The sequence below is a fragment of the Geotrypetes seraphini genome, chromosome 11 (assembly GCF_902459505.1).
Source record: "Geotrypetes seraphini chromosome 11, aGeoSer1.1, whole genome shotgun sequence".
In the NCBI taxonomy this organism is placed as follows: domain Eukaryota; kingdom Metazoa; phylum Chordata; class Amphibia; order Gymnophiona; family Dermophiidae; genus Geotrypetes; species Geotrypetes seraphini.
Window position 1 is genome coordinate 48,384,976 of NC_047094.1, and position 23,014 is coordinate 48,407,989.

Here is a 23,014-nt window from a genome sequence, read left to right on the forward strand (position 1 = left end):
ATTTGAGCTTTTAGCCCTCTCAAATAATGTCCAGAGCCCATTTGTCTGAGCAAATCTGTTCTCAGGCCTCCCAGTATTCCACAAGTCTCCCACCTATTCAGAGGAGGTCAGAGAGTGGCCTGGCGTCATTAAGATATTTAAGAAGCAGCTGCCGATCGGGCACCTGAGGATTAGGTGGGGCAGGGCTGAGGGTGGAGTGGGGGGCTGGGGCAGAATGGGCGGGGCCACTAGGGTTACTAGATGTCTGGAAAAACCTGGATATTTCCTCTTTTTAGAGGACTGTCCGGGTGCCTGGTGGGATTTCCAAAACCCACTGTTTGGGTTTTGGAAGATCCCAAGCTTGGGGAGGGGCAAGTCTGAAGGGTATCTGAACATGCTGGGATGCAATGTGACATCATCACGTCACATCTGCGCATGCTCAGAGGCCCTCCAGAAGTGGCCCGAAAAGAGCTCAGGAAAGAAGAGATGAAATTTGTATGGGGGCAGGGCTGGGGGCAGAACGGAGCTGGGCTGGGCGCGGAATGGGGCAGAACCACATGTCCTCTTTTTCACAGATGAAATCTGGTAACCCTGTTTTAACATCATCCACCTATAACCATGTTCGGGGTGGAGTTTGGGATAAGCACAGGCGGAATAGAAGACCTGATCTGAAAATCACACCTGCGGCCTCTGTCATCACTATGCACAGCTGGTGAGTTACTGAACTGGCTTGCCAGTCACAACCTTGCTCAATAATGGCCTTTCTCTCTTGTCATACACCATGACTGTGGTCTCAAACTTACAGCCTGGTGGCCACATGTGGCCCGGCAGGTACTATTTTGAGGCCCTCGGTATATTTATCATAATCACAAAAGTAAAATAAAACAGTTTCTTGATCATATGTCTCTTTAGCTATAAATTACAATATTATTATTAAGACTTAGCTAAAAGGAAAGATTTATAAACTATAAAGAGTTTTACCTCTTGCAAAATTGTCATTTCTTTAATAAGACATTAACTATTTTTTCTGAGGCCCTCCAAGTACCTACAAATCCAAAATGTGGCCCTGCAAAAGGTTTGAGACCACTGCACCACGGCATTTCATCGCTAAATGCTTATTATCATGGTAACCAATGAAATCTCCCGCAAGCTTTTCTTAGTTCTTACCCATGAACACGAGCCATTCCACCAGCCGATCAATGGCTGCCAACTTGAGTTTCTTGCAGAATTTTTTGTGGTCAGGCCAATTTGCTCGCTGGCACTCTAAGCTGCAGTAATACACATTCTGACACCTAGGAGAAAGTAAGAAGGAACAGGTCTTAAAGTGGAGAAAAGAGACAAGGGGGACATGCTGAGAAACAGATGAACACGGGAAAAAGAGGATTTGAGAGTATGCACTACCAATTTCAGTTTTCGGAGCTTATTCGGTTTTCGGCATTTCGGATAAAGGATCTTGTACCTATACTACAAACATCTTTTTCTTCTATTTTATATACTTTTGTTTCTAATATGGTTGAACATCTCTCCTTTGGAATTTCTCCCCATTTTTTTGCTTTATTTTAATGTATTTTGCAAGCATTTCTTTACTTCCTGCCCAGAAAGTGTTCCTGCTGTCCCCCAGCGCAGGTTAGTAATGGGGTCACTTTGATGAGGTGTCAGTGTTTGAGAAATCTGCAGTTTAAAATGTATAAATTCATGAGTGGCACAGATCAGGTAAATAGGGAATTGATATTTAAATTGTAAATAGTACTAAGACTAGGGCACACTGCACAAAACCGAAAGATAGCAGCAAATTTTAAACAAATTAGAGGAAATTTACTCCATAAAAGGGAAGGGGGAATGGGACTTGTATACTGCTTTTTTGTGGTAACATATTCAAAGTGGTTTACATATATAGTTACTTATTTTACACCTGAGGCAACAGAGGATCAAAGGGCAAATTATGTAAGAAGCTCCCAAAAGTTAGGCGCCGAACTAGGCACCATTCAGCGCAATTCAGGTAAAATTGGGTGATGTTTAATGAATCACGCTGAGCGGAACCTATTTTGGAGGCGCCCAATAAATAGGCCAGCTCTAGGCACAACTAAAAGTTAGGTGCCTATGTGAGCGCTTAAGCACGCTTAAGAGCAGCGATTCTGCAATAAGGCTCTTAACACGTAGCCACGCCCATGCCTAATGTGCAAAGCGCCTATTTTTTTGAAGACCGTCTAAATTTTTAGAGGCGCCGCATTGCAGAATCACTCTTTCTTGATAGGCGCCTAAGTTTCAATTGTTGCTGATTAAAAAAGTTTACTTGAGCTTGTTAATCAATTTAGATAGGCGCCAATTTAGATAGGAACCTCCAAAACAGGTGCCTAACATTAGACGCCGGTTACAGAATTTGGGCCTAAGTGACTTGCCCAGGGTCACAAGGACCAGTGCTGGGATTTGATCCCAAAGCCTCAGAGTGATGAAGCAGTAGCTCTGCCACTAAGCTACGCCTCATCAGGGTGCTGAAGCAGCAGCTCTACCACTAGGCCACTCCTCACATCAAACAATGATGATGTCACAGCATGACAGTTTAAAAGCCACTGGACAAGTTCCTGGAGATAACACCCATGAACAGCTATTAGCTCGGTAGACTTGGAAAAGCACTGCTTTCCCCTGGGAACAAGCAGCCCCCCCCCCAAAAAAAAAAGACTTAAACACCGCAACAGCTGGATTTTAAAGAAAGCACTTTGAACCAGCATTCTAATATGAAATTTCATTATGAGTTGAGAGTCAATGATAAGGGGATATAAAACTAAATAAATAAACAATGTTCAAATAATGAACTTGTAGTGGGGGGGGCTATCTCCTTTGGATATAAAAGGTCTGATGGGTGTCAGGTCAAAAGCGCGCCGGGACAAAGGCGCACCCAGATAATTGAGCGCAGCGCGCGCCACTCTAAATTACTGTTTTTAGTGCTCCGACGGGGGTGGGTGGGGGGAACCCCCCCACTTTACTTAATAGACATCGCGCCGCGTTGTGGGGGCGTTGTGGGGGGTGGGGGGGTTGTAACCCCCCACATTTTACTGAAAACTTCACTTTTTCCCTGTTTTTAGGGAAAAAGTTCAGTTTACAGTAAAATGTGGAGGGTTACAACCCCCTAAACCCCCCATAACGCCGGCGCGATGTCTATTAAGTAAACTGGGGGGGGTTCCCCAACAAAACCCCCCGTCGGAGCCCCTAAAAACTGTAATTTAGAGCGGTGCGGCGGCGTGCGCTGCGCTCAATTGTCGGCGCGCGCTTTTGTCTTTCGCGCCGTTGTCTATGAACCGGTCTGATGAGATTTAAATCCGTGCTAAAGACATGTCACCTGATATTCAGCACCTATTTAGTATAAAAAAGTTAGTATACACCGAAATCCCTACCACAACACACCATGGGAAGTTCAAGGGATACTACCTGAAGGCCCGTTCCATGAGAAACAAGGCACAGGTGATACATGACTGGATCGAACAAAAGAACCCAGACCTCCTATTTCTAACTGAAACATGGATGGTCTCTGATACAGATGTTATAATGAAAGAAATGTCACCGCAGGGTTACAAAATCATTCCAGTATCTAGAAGTTGGAAAAAAGGGGGAGGTCTTGCAATAATCTTAAAAGAATTCTTCAATTTCAGCAGGATAGATTTTAAAACTACAGAAGAATTCAAAATCCTAACTTGTAAAATCACTAATACTGAACTGGAAGAACCATTAGCTGTGACACTATTTTATATCCCCCTCCCCCAAAATGGACAAGAGCCAAAGAAGAATTCTTCAAATTCCTCACGGCGAACCCCATAAGAGGACCATATAATCTGCTGTTGGGCAACATAAACATACATCTAGAACAAGTGGGAAAACCAGAAGTGATCGAAATTGACACGTTTCTAACTACCCTCGATTTAACAATACCAGATAAGGAGGAAACACATGAAAAGGGACATCAATTAGATATAGTCACCTTTTCTCACAAAGACATCCCAGAATCAAAAATACAATATTGTACAGGAGCATGGGAGAAATGCTTATGGTCCGATCATTATATTTGCAATTTTGATTTACACTGGCAAAAGAAACAATCATTTGCAAAACACATAAGTAAAAACATAAAGAAAAAAACAGTCACCAGCAGAGGCATCATAAATCCAACCGAATTCTGGGCACATTACGAACTATATCCCCAAATTGAGGAAGAACAGAACTTCCCCACTAAATGGGGAGAGTTCAGCAAAGAAGTGTTAAACCAAATAGCACCAATTCAAACATACATAAAGAAAGAGAGGGTATCAAAAAAAGTGGTTCGATGCTGAACTACTAGATCTTAAACAGGAACTCAGAAAACTAGAAAGAACATGGCTCAAAATAGACAAAGAGGAAGATAAAAGAAACTGGAAACAAAAAAATTAAAAATTACAAAACCCTGATAAAAGAAAAACGTTCTAAACACTTCACACAAAAAATAAGAACATCTAAAATAAATAGCAGAGAACTGTTCAAACTGGTAAATAGGCTAACAGACACAACACAGATTCTGAAAAAGAATAATGAACACATACCATCGGTTGACACCCTTGCCTGCTACTTCAACAAAAAATTTTTAGACTTAAGAGCAACAATACCTACACCCACACCTGATTTCGAATTCCAATTCAGGCCGCAGGAAAGGGTACCCAGAGTAGACATGCTCTGGGATCATTTTGAGCTCCCTAATTGGCATCAATTCCTCACTTTGTTTAACAAATACTCCAAATCAAACTGCTTGCTATTCGAATGCCCATCTAAGATCATGAAAGTTGCAGTACCTGAGTTCAAAAGAGATTTATTTAACTGGATAACAACCACTCTCATCAGTGGGACATACCATGAGGAAATAGGACACATCCTGATCACACTCATCCCTAAAGATCAAAATAACTCAATCGCAATGAAGTCCAATTACAGACCCATAGCGAGTATTCCCTTATTCACTAAGCTACTGGAATGATTGGTCAACCTGGAACTAGTGAAGTACCTAGACAAATTTAACCTCCTTAACGAACACCATTCGGGTTTCAGAAAAGGATTCAGCACAGAGACAGACTTAGCGTCAGTCCTCAACCACCTTTTTTTGTAGGTGCTCTGATCCTACAACTAGATTTTAGCAGTGCATTTGACCTAGTGGATCATGAAATAATGCTACATTGCCTAGATGCAATGGGGCTCATGGAAAGAGTTTGGAACTGGTTTCAGGGTTTTTTAACCAAAAGATCATATCAAGTTATCAGCGATGGGAAATACTCCAACTCTTGGAAAAACCCTTTGGGAGTACCTCAAGGTTCCCCACTATCACCCACCTTATTTAATATCTACATTTCTTCTTTAGGACACCTATTATAAAAGCTAAACCTAAAATACTACATATATGCTGATGATATCTCTATTTTAATTCCCCTGAATAACGCGACCAATGAAACTTTAGAACACATTTCCCATATCATGACTGAAATTGAACTATGTACTATCAACTTTAAATTGAAATTAAACACTGAAAAGACAAAAATTTTCTTGGCAAGCCCAAAGAACAAAATCACCATAACATCAATACACCTAAACGGTCGCAATCACCCAATATCAAAACTAAACTAAAACTAAACTAAACCTTAGGTTTGTATACCTAGTGTCCCCGGCTCGAGACACCCAGAAGTGCGCTGGCGTCGGCATGATGACATCATGCACATGCACTGACGTCAGCACATATGCAAAGGCCTTTCAAATGGGCCTTGCGTCAAGAGAAGGCCCTACGCTGGAGAGAAGGGCCAGCAGAGAGAAGAGGTGCCGGTGTCGGGAAATTGCTTACAGGAGGTGCCTCTCTTCGTGAGAGGCATGTTCTGTAGACAGTCAGCCGGCGTTGGCACCTCTCCTCTTCTCCATTCTACCGCAGCACACCAGAAATCTCAGGAGGCACACAGTTTGCGATACACTGGGTTAGACAGAACAGTTTGCTTTTTTGATGATGACATGGAGATCACTAACAGAGTAGATATCCTGGAGGGAGGTGATACCATGAGAAGAGATCGCCAAATATTAGAAAAATGGTCAAATGTCTGGCAGTTAAAATTTAATGCAAAGAATTGCAGAGTGATGCACTTGGGGTGCAGAAACCCAGAAGAGATGTACAAGAACATGACAAGACAGTGACAAGACATGAAACAACGTGACAAGACAGTGGCCATTACCAGAAGGATGCTAGGCTGCATAGAGAGGGGTAAAACCAGAAGAAAGGAGGTGTTGAGGCCCCAACTTGGAATATTATGTTCAGTTATGGATAGGATTACCAGACTTTACCTAAGTAAACTCCGAACCCATTTTCGCTACTGGAATTTTTGAACATTTTCGGCAAAATGTGTAAACTTGGATTTAGATTTCATATCTAAAATGCCCCTCCACACCTACTAAACAAACTGGATTAGTACAGATCAATTCTACAAAGACATTCAATGGAATAACTGGCCTCTTTCACAAATGTAGAACACAGATAGATCCTCACCAAGTATGGTATAAGTAACCACAAACTACAAATAGAAATATGTAGACAAAAATTAACTGAAACCCTGTAACAGTGTAACACCAGAGAACTAGAAACAGTGATGCATTTCCTTCGTTACTATACAACATATAAAGATAGCAGAAATACATTTAAAAATGGACATATTCCACTCAAAAATTAAAAACTAATAAGGAAAATAAGGTGATATATTTTTTTATTGGACTAATTTAATACACTTTTTGATTAGCTTTCAGGGGTCAGCGCCCAAGAAAAAGATCTATATGTTATCATAAGCACTACGCCCAGTGTGTAGCGGCAGCCAAGAAAGCATATAGGATGCTTGGAATTATTAGGAAAAGGATGGTAAATAAGACCAAGAATATTATAATGCCTCTGTACTGCTCTATGGTGTGACCTCACATTGAGTATTGTGTTCAGTTCTGGTGGCTGTATCTCAAAAAAGATAGAGCGGAAAAGGTTCAAAGAAGAGTGCCCAAAATGATAAACGAGATGGAACTCCTCTCATATGAGGAAAGGCTATAAAAGAGATGTCTGAGGGGGGGATATGACTGAGGTCTACAAAATGCCACTATTCTATAAAACTGCAGGCAAATTTTTGGAATATCTTGGCCCGCCCATGCCCCTTCCCTGGTCATGCCCCCTTTTGAGTTGCATGCTATAGGATTTAGACACTAGGAATTATAGAATAGTAGACTGTATTGATACCTATGACATTCTCACCAATTTATCAAAAGATCTTATTACCTTTCAACAACCTTTACACAGGCTTTTCTAAAAGTCATAGATAAATCACAGGCATGTGAAAATCATAGGTGTCAAAGAGTTGTGGACATGATTAGATCAGATCTCTGTCCCTCAATGAGAATCAGAGGGAGATTATATTGAAAGAGAGCTGAAGAGATTCATATGCATATCGCTGGGTCATATTCATGAACTATTACAGAGTTCATATTTCTGCTACATTGATCACATTCCCTACTTTCAAAGGATTTTGTGATGATTATAATATTTTAGCACATAAACATTATTTTGAAAAAAAAAATTTTGGGGGGGCTGTCAGTTTACCACATTAAGAATATGTGATTGGGTACACTCTATACACATGTGATCCAAAGGATGCCAATAGCATGGTTTGTATCTCTAAGCCATAAAACACACAACATTCTTATAATTTTACAAATTTAGTCAATGGGTTCCAAACTTTATTAAATACACCACTAAATCCCCTACACTCTGCATTAATTCTTTCATATCTGTAAGTGGTGCACACGTTCACCCACCAAAAAGTATAACTTATTCTGTCATGGTTCTTCCAGTTACTCGTTATCAATTGAATGGCTATACCTGTCATGATCATAAATAGACAACTCTTATATTTATCTAGAGTGGATTTCACATGTAATATCGTTCCACAAATTATAGCCTCATATGATAGTAGAACATTTGAATCCAAAACTAAATTTATTTGTCCCCAAATTGACTTCCAAAATATAAATATAAATGGACAAAAATATAGCAGATGATCCAAAGTCCCAATATCAATATGACAATGCCAGCATCTATTAGACTTAGAACTATCTATTTTATTTAATCGAACTGGGGAAATTATAATGATGCATATTTATCTTATCTTTCCTTTTGTTCATTCACCTTTACATATCAATGGGGGATGGGGGATTGGAGGGAGGGGAATAAATATTGATGGTGACATTTGGGTAACTTTATTCTTCATTTATACTATATATTATGTTAAATTATGTTATTGTTATATGTAGGAAAACTGAAAATCTTGAATGATATATGTTACCTGTACAAATATTAGTGTAATGTATGCAATACCTACTGTTTGTTCATTTGTATGACACTGTTTTAGATTAAAAATCAATAAAGATTTTTAAAAAATAAAAAAAAAACACACAACATTCTAGTTTAAGTATAAGTGAAATCTTGCACCGTTTGCATCGGCGAAGGCTTCTGGGGTCAGGGAGACCATCTGGAAGCTTCTTACATTCCACACAGAATTTAAATGTGTCTTCCATTTTCTGAAACATGTCAAAGTATGTACGGATCCCAAAGGCTGTGGCTGGCTTCCTACCATCAACAGCTGACCTAAATGAAAAAGAGCACCAACCAATGAGATCACAGTATGACATGTACTAAATGCATGAAACTGCCTAGTAGAGAAGGTGGTAGAAGAGTATAATGTTGGAACTCAAGAAAACAGGATATATTGTATGCAGAGTAGAAGGGATAGGAGGAAAGCTAGAGAGCAAATACAACACAATTCAATTCAATTCAATGTAATACAATACAACACAATACTAATGTTCCACAATTACCCAGCTATATTGTTCAATGCAGACTAAGTTCTGAAGCACAGAAGGAAACTGGCAGACGAAATGGGTTTCCCACTCTTTTTCTGCCATCAGATTCTCTGTGTCTATATGTATTATTTGATCACCAGCAATATTTATTTTATTACACTTATTTCCTTTGAGCAGAAAATTACATGCTCATCTGTGCAGAAAAAAGGAGAAAAGCTGTACCACAGCAGCAAAAGAAGCAAGCTATGCCAGTGCAAATAAAAGGCATTTGAATCTATATTGGTCAATAGGGCGTCTCTAATATATCTGTATCAATAATGATGATGTTCTTTCACTTTGCCTACTATTATGTACCTGTGTTGACAAGGATAGAGCCCCTAATAGGGATTTCTTCTACTAGTGTCAGTAAGAATGTAAACATTATAAAGCAGTGGCTTAGCCAGACAACCAATTTTAGGCAGGCCTGAACCCAAAGTGGGTGGGCATCTCCCTCTCTTTCCCTTCCTTCCTATCCCTCCCAGCCTGTACAGCAGCCTCTCTTTCCCTCCCTTCTCACTCCCCAGCCCATGCAGCATCTTCAGGTCACCGGCAACAGTTCCTACACACTGCTGGCAGCCAACCCAGAAGCCTTCCCTCTGACGCAAAACGCAAATGTATCAAAGGGAAGACTTCTAGGTCAACTGCTGGTAGCATGTAGGAAACATTACTTTAGTTTCTTTGATTCCGCCAATACTTTGCGGTTCTAAGCGAATTACAAAAGGAAGAGATTCTGGTCATTCCCGGAAGATTACAGGGAAGCTCTTGGTTGTAACATTTGGAGTCTGGTGATAGAGTGAGGATATTGGTTGTATCAAGAGTTTGTCTTGACATATTTCTTGAACAACCTGGTTTTTATTTCCTCCTGAAGGTTTTGTAGTTTGGTGCTGAAATCAGTAAATTGGAGATGTGGCTGTCTAGTTTCGCTGCTTGCGTGGCGAGTAGTCCGTCATGTACTTTTTTACGCTGAATGCCTTTGATTGGGGAGTGGGTGAAGGGTGTCTGAAATCTCCTAGGTCTGGAAGAGTTGTTCCGAGTTAGGTAAGTGTTCAGGTAGAATGGTCCAGAAGGCGTTTGACAAGGTTCCGCATGAACGACTACTTCAGAAAATTGCAAGTCATGGAATCGAGGGTGAAATACTCACGTGGATAAAAAACTAGCTGGAGCATAGGAAACAGAGAGTGGGGATTAATGGACATTACTCAGACTGGAAGAACGTCACCAGTAGGGTGCCGCAGGGCTTGATGCTTGGACCCGTGCTCTTCAACATCTTTATAAATGATCTGGGCATAGGTACGACGAGCTAGGTGATTAAATTTGCGGACAATATGAAGTTATTCAGAGTAGTGAAGATGCAGGGGGATTGCGGAGATCTGCAACGTGACATAATCAGGCTCGAGAATGGGCAGCAACATGGCAGTTGAGGTTCAGCATGGATAAGTGTAAAGTGATGCATGTCGGTAACAAAAATCTCATGCATGAATATAGGATGTCCGGGGCGGTACTTGGAGAGACCTCCCAGGAAAGAGACTTGGGAGTTCTGATTGATAAGGCAATGAAGCCATCCACGCAATGTGTGGCAATGGTGAAAAGGGCAAACAGAATGCTAGGAATGATAAAGAAGGGGATCACGAACAGATCAGAGAAGGTTATCATGCCGTTGTACTGGGCCATGGTGCGTCCTCACCTGGAGTACTGCATCCAGCTCTGGTCACCGTACATGAAGAAGGACATGGTACTACTTGAAAGGGTCCAAAGAAGAGCAACTAAGATGGTTAAGGGACTGGAGGAGCTGCCGTACAGCGAAAGATTAGAGAAACTGGGCCTCTTCTACCTCGAGCAGAGGAGATTGAGAGGACATGATCAAAACATTCAAGGTACTCAAGGTATAGACTTAGTAGATAAGGACAGGTTGTTCACCCTCTCCAAGGTGGGGAGAATGAGGGGGCACTCTCTAAAGTTGAAAGGGGATAGGTTCCGTACGAATGTAAGGAAGTTCTTCTTCACCCAGAGAGTGGTGGAAAACTGGAACGCTCTTCCGGAGTCTGTCATAGGGGAAAACACCCTCCAGGGATTCAAGACAAAGTTAGACAAGTTCCTGTTGAACCGGAATGTATGCAGGTAGGGCTAGTCTCAGTTAGGGCGCTGATCTTTGACCAGAGGGCTGCTGCGTGAGTGGACTGCTGGGCACAATGGACCACTGGTCTGACCTAGCAGCGGCAATTCTTATGTTCTTATATAGGGTTTTGAAGAGCATGCAGTAGAATTTACATGCAGTAGAATTTATCGGTACATTCTTGCTTGTACCGGTAGCCAGTGTGTGTCTTGGAATGCGGCGGTGATGTGGTCGAACTTCTTCAGTGAGTAGATCAGTCTGAGGGTTGTGTTTTTCACTGTTTGTAGTTGTTTTATCATGGTGGTGGGGCAGGGTAGGTATATGATATTGCAGTAGTCTAGTAGGCCTAGTCAGGAGTCTTAATTGTGTTCTATCGAAGAATTTTCAGATTTATCTTAGGTTACGCTGCCTGCGAAGGCTTTCTGGACTGTTTTGTTGATATGTAGTTGCATGGTACAGCCTCTGTCTATTGTCATCCCTAGTATTTTTAGGTGGGGTTGTATGGGGGTATGAGATGGAGTTTATTTCAAAGTTTGTTATGGTAGGGATTCTGTCATTTTCGAGAAGTAGGAACTTTGTTTTGTCTGCCGGCAGCCTGTGGCTAAGCCCCTGCTATAAAGGGAATTCTGTTGCTAGGGTCCTACATCTATTGTGTGCCTTGCATGCTTAAATTTACAGAACAGTAGCACATATACTCCTAAGTGTATACTATCTGCAAAAATGTCAGCAAGGCATATAATAGCGCAGGTAAGTGGCGTAGAACTAGATTCTATAAATGGGAGAGAGCTTATAGGACCAGAAACAGATGACAGAGAGATGATGGCCAGAAACAGGTCCATGACAGTATCATTGCCCGGTGGCAATTTTTGGGTGGGCCAATAGATAAGATGCTGGGTGGCCATGCATTTTCTCCTCCCTTCTCCTCCCCCTCCCCCATCCACTCTCCTAAGAAATTTAAAAATTAAAATACCTTAGGTGGCGAGGATCCCCAAACCATGCCAGCTGAAGATATCTGGAACCTGCTGCCCCTACTTAGAAAATAGTAGCACAAGCTGTTGGCATCATGGGCATGCTCAGTTCTCACAAATGAACTGAATATGCCCACGGTGTCAGGATCAGTGGCTAAGAATGCTGCCGCTAATTGCTGTGCTTTTCTAACAGGGAGTAGCAGGTTTTTCTATACTTGTAAGTCAGCTAGAAGGTCTTGGGAATCCCCACCAGTTATATCAATGGTGTGCCACTGCTGGGTGGGTCTGTAGAGAAAGTGGAGGGGCTCAGGCCAACACAGGTCCACCCATGTCCCTAGTCCATGTACAAGCTCACTATGGCCTATATTTGCTGCAGGAATGTTATCTTCATCTGCAGTGTCTGCACAATTGCTACCACTTCCATTAGTTCTAATGCTTTACCTGAGCACAGATTGGTAATTGGTTCACTTGTGGTCTGGTGTCACTTACCTATAATCCTCATAGTTCTCCATGTTCAGCTTTTGCAGAATGACCTGAGACAGCCCAGGTACATTGATATCCATGGCCTGGAAGCCCAAAGAATCCATGTAGTAGCCCTGCAATGCTGCTGACGCTCCTGGATTCTGCTTAGAGGGATTAGATTTAGAAGATGGTCTCTGTCTTCTTTGAGCCATAGTAAATTTGAGGGTTGAAAATAAGCTGAAAGGTCAAGGTAAAAGGCTAAAACAGTGAATATCATCACTACTATGAATCATTTCTACAGCACTACTAGATATACACAACTCTGTATAATAAATATGAAATACAGTCCCTGCTTGAAGGAGTTTACAATTTATCCAAGAGAGACAAACAGGACAAATCCTAAACCCACAAACCACACATGAAAAAGGTCATCAACTGGACATTGCAGCATTCATGACATACCAACGATCCAACCCAGTAATTCAAACCCCCAAAGGTACCTGGTCCCCATCGCTTTGGTCAGACCACTTCACCTACAATTTCAAAATCAATTGGAACAAAAACAAAACCACACCTCAATCTAACATAAAAAGAACATACACCTCACGCAAATATATCGAACCAACCACCTTCTGGTCAAAAGTAGATGAATCACTCCAAGACCAAGACCCAAAAAACTTCATCTCTCACTGGAAACATATGTCCACCAACATCCTTGATGAATTAGCCCCACTACAAACCAAAACCAGAACCAACAGAAGATCAGACCCATGGTTTGACAATGAACTGCTCCAACTCAAGAAACAATGTAGAAGATTAGAAAGAAAATGGAGAAAAACAAATCTAGAACAAACAAAAACTGCTTGGAAAAGCAGCATCAAACAATACAAACGACTACTAAAAGACAAAAGGAAAACTCATTACTCAAATCTTATAGGCACAGAATTCCAAGACACCAAAAAACTTTTCCAAATCCTAAAAGATCTGACAGACACCAAACCCTACACAACCACAAACAATACCCCAATCCCATCAGCTACCCTCCTAGCTGATCACTTCAAGAACAAAATTATCAATGCCAGAGCCACCCTCGATTCTACCCCATCCCACCTAAGCATAATCACAACTCACCCCACAGAAAAAGATTCAACAGCAGCAGACAGAACTTGGTCTCAATTCACCAACATACAATGGCCCGAGTTCAATAACCTCTACAAAAAATACAGCCACGCCTCTTGTGACTACAACCACTGCCCTTCCTACCTCCTTACCACCTCCAGTGTAAAATTCCGAACACTACTTCTACAATGGATTCAATCCACGCTCACGGATGGCATTTTCCCCTCTGTACTCAGCAAAATCATCATCACTCCAATCCAAAAAGATCCAAAAGGACCACCAGACCAACCCTCCAACTTCAGACCTATTGCCTCAATACCGCTATACGTCAAACTTACAGAAGGCCTAGTGGCCAAACAACTCACTAATTATCTGGATGACCATAACATACTCCACCCCACGCAATCTGGCTTCAGATCCAATTTCAGCACAGAAACTCTCCTAGCCTCCCTTATGGACACAATCAGACAACACCTCAGCACAGGGAAGAAAATGCTCCTTATACAATTAGACCTGACCGCAGCCTTTGACCTAGTTGATCACAATATCCTTCTGCAAATCTTGGACGCAATAGGTGTCTCTGATAAAGTATACGCCTGGTTTGAAGGCTTCCTAAAATCCAGAACCTACAGCGTAAAATCAAACAACGTAAAATCAGAACCTTGGGCAAACCCCTGCGGAGTACCACAGGGTTCCCCACTGTCCCCCACCCTCTTCAACCTTTACACTGCCTCTCTCGGAACACATCTGAACAATCTAGGTATAACCACCTATAGCTACGCGGACGACATTACCATCCTCACACCTTACGATCAGCCTAAACCCACCATGCCAAACACCCTACACCGAATACTTAATACAGTTATGATCTGGATGAAAGATCACAAACTTAAAATCAACCCAGACAAAACCAAACTCATCCTATTCGAAAATGACAAAATCCAAACCTCAAAATATTTAGAACTCAACTCAATCAACTATCCCATCCAAACCACCATAAAACTACTAGGAATGACCTTAGACAGAAGCTGTACCATGCAACCACAAATAAATAATACAATCCAGAAATCTTTCACAATCATGAGAAATCTGAGACAAGTCCGGAAATTTTTTGAAAGAAATCAATTCCAGCTTATAGTACAATCTTTAATCCTAGGACTGCTAGACTATTGCAACATCCTTTTCCTCCCATGCCCTGCTACTATGATCAAACAACTTCAAACAATCCAAAACACAGCCTTGAGACTCATCTTCTCATTAAGAAAATTTGACCACATCACAGAAGCCTACATCAACTCACACTGGCTACCAATCCAAGGAAGAATACAATTCAAATTCTACTGCATGCTATTTAAATCCCTAAACGGAGACAGTCCTTCCTACCTGAATAACCGCCTCAACCGGGCATCCACACTCAGACACAGAAAAGCGCACTCCCCATTCATGCCTCCCCCAATCAATGAAGTAAAAAGATCAAAGCTTCACGATGGCCTCCTGGCCACTCAAGCCGCAAAAATGGATACCCGAATCTCCAACCTACTGATGACCACATCAGACTACAAGACATTCAGAAAAGAAATAAAAACAATACTTTTTAAGAAACTCCTAAATCAGCCCTAACATCACCTAATTTTACCTCCATGTACACAATTTTACTGTAAACTGTAATTATCCTTACCTCGAATTTACCTAACTACCACTCTAATGTATCTTCGATTCCTACACTGTAACCCCGTTTTATAAATCTTTTGTAAGCCGCCTTGAACCGCAAGGTAAAGGCGGAATAGAAATCCCAGATGTAATGTAATGTAATGTAATTCTGGTCACTGTATGTCAAAAAATATATAGTGGAATTAGAAAAAGTAAAAAAAGAGTGACCAAAATGATAAAGGGTGGGGTGGAACTTCTCTCATGGGAAAAAGGCTAAAGAGATTAGGGCTTTTCAGTTTGGAGAAGTGATGATTGATGGGGAATGTGATTGTGATCTACAAAATCCTGAGCGATATAGAATGGATAAAAATGAATCAATTTTTCACTCTTTGAAAAAGCGCAAAGACCAGGGGACACTCAATGAAATCACATTGAAATCCTTTTAAAACAAATCGGAGGAAATACTTTTTCATTCAAAGAATAGTTAAGCTCTGGAACTTGTTGCCAGAGGTTGTGCTAACAGTGCGTATCTGGGTTTAAAAAATGTTTGGACAAGTTTCTGGAGGAAAAGTTGATAGTCTGCTATTGAGATAGACATGGGGGAAGCCACTGCTTGCCCTGGGATCAGTAGTATAAAATGTTGCAACTATTTGGCTGATTTCTTACAGGTAATTTGCTTATTTGGCCTCCTCACAATTGGACTACTGTAATGTTCTATATTCTGGACTTTGCCATAAAGAGTGAGATGTCTTCAATTCGTGCAAAATAGTGCTATGAAACTCATTACTAGATCTCGTAAATATGATCATGTGACCCCCTTTACTTAAGACTGATCATTGGTTATCAATCACACACAGATTTGCTTATAACATTTTGCTCTTAGTTTTTAAAATTTGTTAGTCATATTCTCCTATCTTGACCATATCCATATCACTGTGCACCTTCACGAACATTACATTGCTTGCAACAGAATCTTCTTGTAATCCCCAATTCTAGACAGATAAGATATAGCACCACATGACACACTAATTTCTCAGTCTCAGACTCAGTCTCAGTCAGTCTTTGGAATTCCCTCCCTTCACACCTCCATTTAGAATCTTCCCTAAATAAATTCAAAAGTGATCTAAAAACATTCATATTTAATGATTCATTCAGTTAATCTTAATCTAATTCATAAGTTTTTACCTTTTCCAAAGGTACTTGCAGATTATCTGTGTTGACATCCTCAGCCTATCCTATACCTCTCCCTCTTTCCTATCAAATACTGCATTTCCTCCCCTCCCTATCTTAATCCCTTCTAAATTCTCAGACTTTTCTCTATACCTCTCTCATGATATGATTGTAAACAGTGTCATAGCAAGGATAGGAGGCACCTGGACATTGGTGCCCCTGTACTCTTCTCTGCTGTGTGCATGCTTTCCCTTTCCCCCGTACCTTTTGAATTCTCCAACCTGCTGCCTGCACCAGCCTCAGCTCTCCCTTTGATGTCACTTCCTGGGATCCCACAGAGGGTATCCCAGCTAGGCGGAGGTGCTCCTACCCGACGAGAGCAGACAGCGGGGGGTGGGGCTAGGGCAGGATTGGGGTGTAACAGGGTGAGGATAGGTGGAACTGGGCAGGCCTGGGGGTGGGTCTAGGGGGGGGTCCTGATTTGGTAACCCTATACATCAGGGATGTCAAAGTCCCTCCTCGAGGGCTGCAATCCAGTCGGGTTTTCAGGATTTCCCCAATGAATACGCATGAGATCTATTTGCATGCACTGCTTTCATTGTATGCTAATAGATCTAATGCATATTCATAGGGGAAATCCTGGAAACCTGACTGGATTGTGGCCCTCAAGGAGGGACTTGAACACCCATGCTATACATGAAGGATAAAGATTTATGGGTCAATGTGTGGAATACCACTTGGGAGAGATTCTTGGGAGTGTCACTAAGCCTTTGAAGATACACAAAGGGGAAATGGCTTGTATCAGGTTCTTGAACCAATAATGAATCCTCAGAATTTAGTGACTTCCATCGTCACCTTAATAGTACAGTTATTCACCTGCATTCTGTGTAACCCTGTGAATTATGTATTTTATGTTATCTGTATTTTGAATTTAAGCAGGATAGAAGTTTTTAAAATAAATCAATCAAATCTACAGTAGTTCTATGTTGCTTTCAACACTTCCTTTCCACATCCCAGTTGAGCTCTGCACCTTTTTTAGGGTTACCAGATTTTCCAGAACGAAAATCTGGACCCATGGCCCTGCCCCCAGGCCCACCCAGTTCCGTCCGGCCCTGCCCATTCCACCCGAGTCACACCCCATGATGCCCCCAGCCCCGCCGGTCAACCTGATCGCTTGTTGGGAGGGCATCTAGGCAGGCGCTGGTGTGATGCAATGATGTCACATGCATGCACGCGACGTCACCGCCTTGCACAGATGTTGTCCTGATGTTGCTGTTACCTGGAAGCTTTTCAAAACCCGGACAAAGTGCCGGGTTTTGAAAAGCTGTTCGGACCCCCGGACATGTCCTCGAAAAGGAGGACATGTCTGGGGAAATCCAAACATCTGGTAACCCTAACCTCTCTCTACATCTGTTGTCCTCAGAGGGCCTGGGGAGAACTGAATATGTTCATGCATATATTCAGTTATTAGTGTTAAAAAAAAAAAAAAAAAAATGCCCTCAAGGATTATGGTGAGCTCGCTGATAATGTAAAGATTAAATAGGTTTTGGTCCCAGTAAATATAGATTACATATTATTTATAATTTAGGCCCTCTTTCATTAAGCCCATGATAGAGTTTCTACTGCAGCTCAGGGTGTTAAAAGCTCCAATGCTGCTCTGACGCTCATAGGAATTCTATGAGTGTCAGAGCATTTAGCGCTTTGGGCCACAGTAGAAACCTCTACCGCAGCTTAGTAAAAGTGTGGGGGGGGGGTGGAGGGGGGAGATACCAAGAGCAGAGTATCACTGAAAACTGATATGCACTATGGAGCTCATGATAAAAAAAAAAATGTCCAAAAAGTGCCCTAAATCGGCACATGGACGATCAAAAAGCCAGATCGTCCAAGTACTGACAAACCAGCTTAGGCCCTTTCCCTGCCTCTAACGCCTAGAGCCGAGGGCCTCAATCCAGTTGGGTTTTCAGGATTTCCCCAATGAATATGCATGAGATCTATTAGCATACAATGAAAGCAATGCATGCAAATAGATCTCCTGCATATTCATTGGGGAAATCCTGAAAACCCGACTGGATTGCGGCCCTCGAGGAGGGACTTTGACACCCCTGGCCCAGAGCGAAAAGAGGCGTTTTTAGAGGAGGGGAAAAGGCGAGAGGTGGGCCGACCTAGACTTAGTTGTATAGCAAGTATAACCAAAACCTTTAACGGGTTGCGTAGTCAGAACTTATACATTTTGACTTAGACCAAATCAAAACAGGTCTAAGTTCCGAAAAGGGGCCGCTGAGCCTGATCGCGACTGCTGCGATCAGCTCAGCGGCCCCGGCAACCTGCCCACCCCTCACCACAACAATCGCAGCAGGAGAGATGGCTCATCTTCCCTGCCATGATCGCCCCCCCTAACTGCCGCAACCCGCCATCTCTCCTGCCATCACTCCTGCCGCAATCATAGGGAGGGAGGGATTCTGTAACCGGTGTTGTTTTTGACAGATGCCGGTTATAGAATCCAGCGGCGAAGGACTGGCCCCTCCTTCGCCTAAAAGGTCTTGTTTTGGGCGTTTAGGACTTAGGCTAGTTTTTGTTTGATAATGTGTTCTAAGGTTAGATGTAGTGGTGGTCTGGGCGCTTAAATTGCTGAACGTAGAGATAGGCCATTAAAAAAACACAAAAAAACCCCTTATTTTGGATGTTTTTTTTGAGAATGGACATTTTCCCTGCTGCTACTTTCAGTGTTTAGGGCCTTAGGCCAAAAGGGGACTTAGACGTTATTTTTTTATTTTGCCCTTCCACGTGTAGAGGTTCATATTTTTCTACGATAGACTGCAACCTGATTTTTGACATAAACAAAAGAATTTTTATTTATTTTGGTGTGTTAATTGGCTCACAGGTAAAGGGGTTGTATGTACTATTATATTTATTTCAGGGACAGCTCTGCTCAGATGTCATAGAGGGGGAATCCAATGCTACATAGATCACACCCCTAGGTAGGATACAACTCTTTCACGACTATGACATGTTAATATTGTTTCTACTGAATCCAGAGAAGAGTAGTAAACCGGATATGAAGTCTGGGAAATGTTCAAGCTTGTTTGCAAGCATTTGTTTACTCTCTTTGTTACCAGGGAAAATTGTTTGCGTAGGAGAAGGAAGAGAGCGAGGGCAGAACTTTTGGTGGGGAGGGGCACAGGAGCTGGGTTGGTTCTTTGGTGCCCTGGGTTCTAAAAAGTTAATACGTATATGCTTCTCTAGTATTGCTGCATGATGCATTAATATCTCTATATATTATTTCAGCACGCATGTTTCCAGTTTTCAAAGTGCATGTCTGAATCCTCATCTAATGCTCGTCTACCTGCTTCTCTTCCTTTCATCCTGTCTGCTCCCCGGGGGCTTCACCAATTCAGTGCTGAAAACAGTGACCAGGTTCATGAAACAGCATTTGAATATCAAGTAATGGAAGAGAAGGGTGTTGATTTTGCCCCATGTGTGTGTGTTGGGAGCGGGACCAGGGGAGGGGAGGGGGGGGGGGAGAAGCTGTGGAAAGGAACCCCGTTTACTCATAAAATATGTGTGGAAGGGAGTAGGCAAGAATTTGTCTGAGAAGGATATCTGTTTGGTGCTCGTACATAGGGTACTTGCCAACCTCCTGGGGTCACTGAGAAGGCTTGCTACAGCAATGCACCATTTATAGTACAAAACCTGGCTCCAGCGTGTATTACAGCATGGCAATACAAATGACAGATTGTTATTATAAAGGTCACATCTGAGAAAGGGATCCATATGGTCTCAAAAGCTCATATACAACATCATTCTGGAAAATTATAATTTATTCTGGTAAAAAAAAACACACCACAACCTACTAAAAGCCCCAGAGCCCTATAAATCAGAACTACAATACAACACTGACCAAATTACGCTCCTCAATAAATGATCCACTAAAGATGAAAAATTCAAGACTAACAAAAAAATTTGCTGGAGAGACAGGTTGAAATATTAATTCTATTTATTTTTAGTGACTTTTTTTTTTTTAAGATTGTTATGTGTGTTATCTCTGGAATATTTCTTATGCTATTGGCATTCCTTTCCTTTCTGTGGTTTGTTTTTAGCAATTATGTTCACCACTTAGGTCCTTAATTAGTAAATGTAGTATATCAAATCAATAATAACTCCTCCAAAAATGTAATGCAAGCTATGAGTGCAACTGCACTTAACTATCCCCCTCTTTTATAAAAGCTGGCAGCGCGCCGACACAGTAAATGCTCCGATGCCCATAGAAAATGAATGGGTGTCAAAGCATTTGCCGCTTTGTAAAAAGGGGCCTAAATAAATAAATAAATAAATAAGAGAGCTGGAAAATCTTTCAGTGTTAAAGACAGTGAATGCCCTTTGGCCATCAAAGTACATATCAATATTTAAGGCTAGCTTCCGTAAATGGAGAGAGTGCAGAGGCGAGCCACGAAACTCGTCAAAGGGATGGAGCATTTGGATTACAAAGATCGACTCAGGAAACTGGGACTGTTTACCCTCGAGAAGAGAAGACTGAGGGGGGATATGATAGAGACTTTTAAAATATTAAAAGGATTTGATAAAATGGACCAAGAAACAGCATTACTAACATTTTCAAATGTGACACGGACTAGAGGTCATAGCCTGAAACTGAGTGGCAGTAGGTTCAGGACAAATGTCGGGAAGTTCTGTTTCGCGCAACGCGTGGTGGGTGCTTGGAATGCACTCCCCGGGGAGGTTGTGGAGGAGACTACTGTACTGGGATTCAAGCGCAAGTTGGATGCACACCTCCTTGCATATCATATTGAGGGATACGGTAAATCTGGGTCTCCAAAAAGGAGTACTTAAATGGGCCGCCGCGGGTGCGGATCGCTGGACTAGATGGACCTCGGTCTGATCCGGCGAAGGCATTTTTTATGTTCATATGTTAATACTATTCTACAATGAACCCTCAAAAATGAACGCCTATTATCAAATACCTTTGAGTGCCAAGGACAAGCCTGCTGAAACCAGGTGTAATTCCCAGTGCCCAATCTAAGCGCACATCCCCGATGTTCTATAATACCACACGCAAATTTTAGGAATGCTCCTGAGCCGCCCAAGCATCTGCCATGGCCATGCCCCTTTTGGGTTGTGCTCTATGGGATTCGGGTGCACATTGCTGGCAAGATGTGTGCACAAATTCAAACTGGTGTCAATTAGCACTCAATTATTGCCACTAATTGGCTCATTAGCAAATTTAGTTGGGCGCACATTTTAAATCAGCACATACAGCGGAATCTGGGGGTTATAGCATTGTATAATGTATGATGTAAGATGTGATCTTGAGTCTAGTGACATTGTATTATACTGTAAATGCTTATATGTACTTTGATAGCCAAAAGTGACTCCTTGTAAGGCACAGGTGTCAAAGTCCCTCCTCGAGGGCCGCAATCCAGTCGGGTTTTCAGGATTTCCCCAATGAATATGCATGAGATCTATTTGCATGCACTGCTTAATTGTATGCTAATAGATCTCATGCATATTCATTGGGGAAATCCTGAAAACCCAACTGGATTGCGGCCCTCGAGGAGGGACTTTGACACCCCTGTTGTAAGGGCAAAACTAAAAGACTCCCCGGCTCTCTCTATCTATTTATGTATTCATTCATTTATTAGGCAAACAACTAGTAAAGGAACAAGCTACTTTAGATACCTTTTTAAACGAGTAAAGGTGCTCAGAATCCAAGATGGAGTGAAAAAACTTCAATTTGGGGTACAAACCCCTAAAAGGCGTTTTTTATAGAATCAATCATTGCACCATTTTGAGTAAAAAGGTAATAGAGAGTGCTTGTTGAAAAACACTCTGGGAATTAAATGTCCTTTAAATGTCCAATAAAGTGAATATTCTCCAACTTCTATATAAATTCAAAGAGTTTGAGTTCAAAAAAATAATAAGAACTTATCTAAGTGAGTTCATATAGCGTTGACCCGGCAAGGTTCTGACGCATTTCGCCAATCCTGGCTGCTTCAGAGAACCTGCTGCGCTGTTAGTGAACTGTTGCTTAAATAGTCCAAAGTTAAAGGTGCTTCTTATATCTGGTTCAGAGGAACTTCTTTTGCATTTCCTGTTATATAGAAGTTGGAGAATATTCACTTTATTGGACATTTAAAGGACATTTAATTCCCAGAGTGTTTTTCAACAAGCACTCTCTATTACCTTTTTACTCAAAATGGTGCAATGATTGATTCTATAAAAAACGCCTTTTAGGGGTTTGTACCCCAAATTGAAGTTTTTTCACTCCATCTTGGATTCTGAGCACCTTTACTCGTTTAAAAAGGTATCTAAAGTAGCTTGTTCCTTTACTAGTTGTTTGCCTATCCAGAGTTTTTGGGAACAACCCTCTTTCTGAAACTCTCCCCAGTTGTGTATATTGGATTGTTCATTCATTTATTGACATTTGTGGTTCCACTCCCATACTTTGCACTATATTTTTGGAGGAGTTTGTTTCTGGTTTTGTCTTTTCAAGAAAACTATAATGTAGGCACCAAAGGATCTGGAGAGGATTTCTTTTTATAAGTATGCCTTGCCCATTATAGAGGTCATTCTATAAGGCAGCATATCTGCATATAAATGTCAGAATTCTAGTCAGTTA

The 23,014-nt window shown here is 41.7% G+C and overlaps 1 protein-coding gene across 1 annotated transcript in view; it reads right to left on the reverse strand.

Moving 5' to 3' along the window:
• MSS51 (MSS51 mitochondrial translational activator) overlaps positions 1-23,014 on the reverse strand; it is a 67,265-nt gene that overhangs the window by 38,747 nt on the left and 5,504 nt on the right. Inside the window, exons 2-4 of the mRNA XM_033962775.1 lie at positions 12,472-12,681; positions 8,492-8,647; positions 1,147-1,271 (exon numbers count right to left, since the gene is read on the reverse strand). Of these exons, the coding sequence (XP_033818666.1) occupies positions 1,147-1,271; positions 8,492-8,647; positions 12,472-12,656 (466 nt within the window). The 5' untranslated portion in view covers positions 12,657-12,681. The remainder of the gene's footprint in view (positions 1-1,146; positions 1,272-8,491; positions 8,648-12,471; positions 12,682-23,014) is intronic.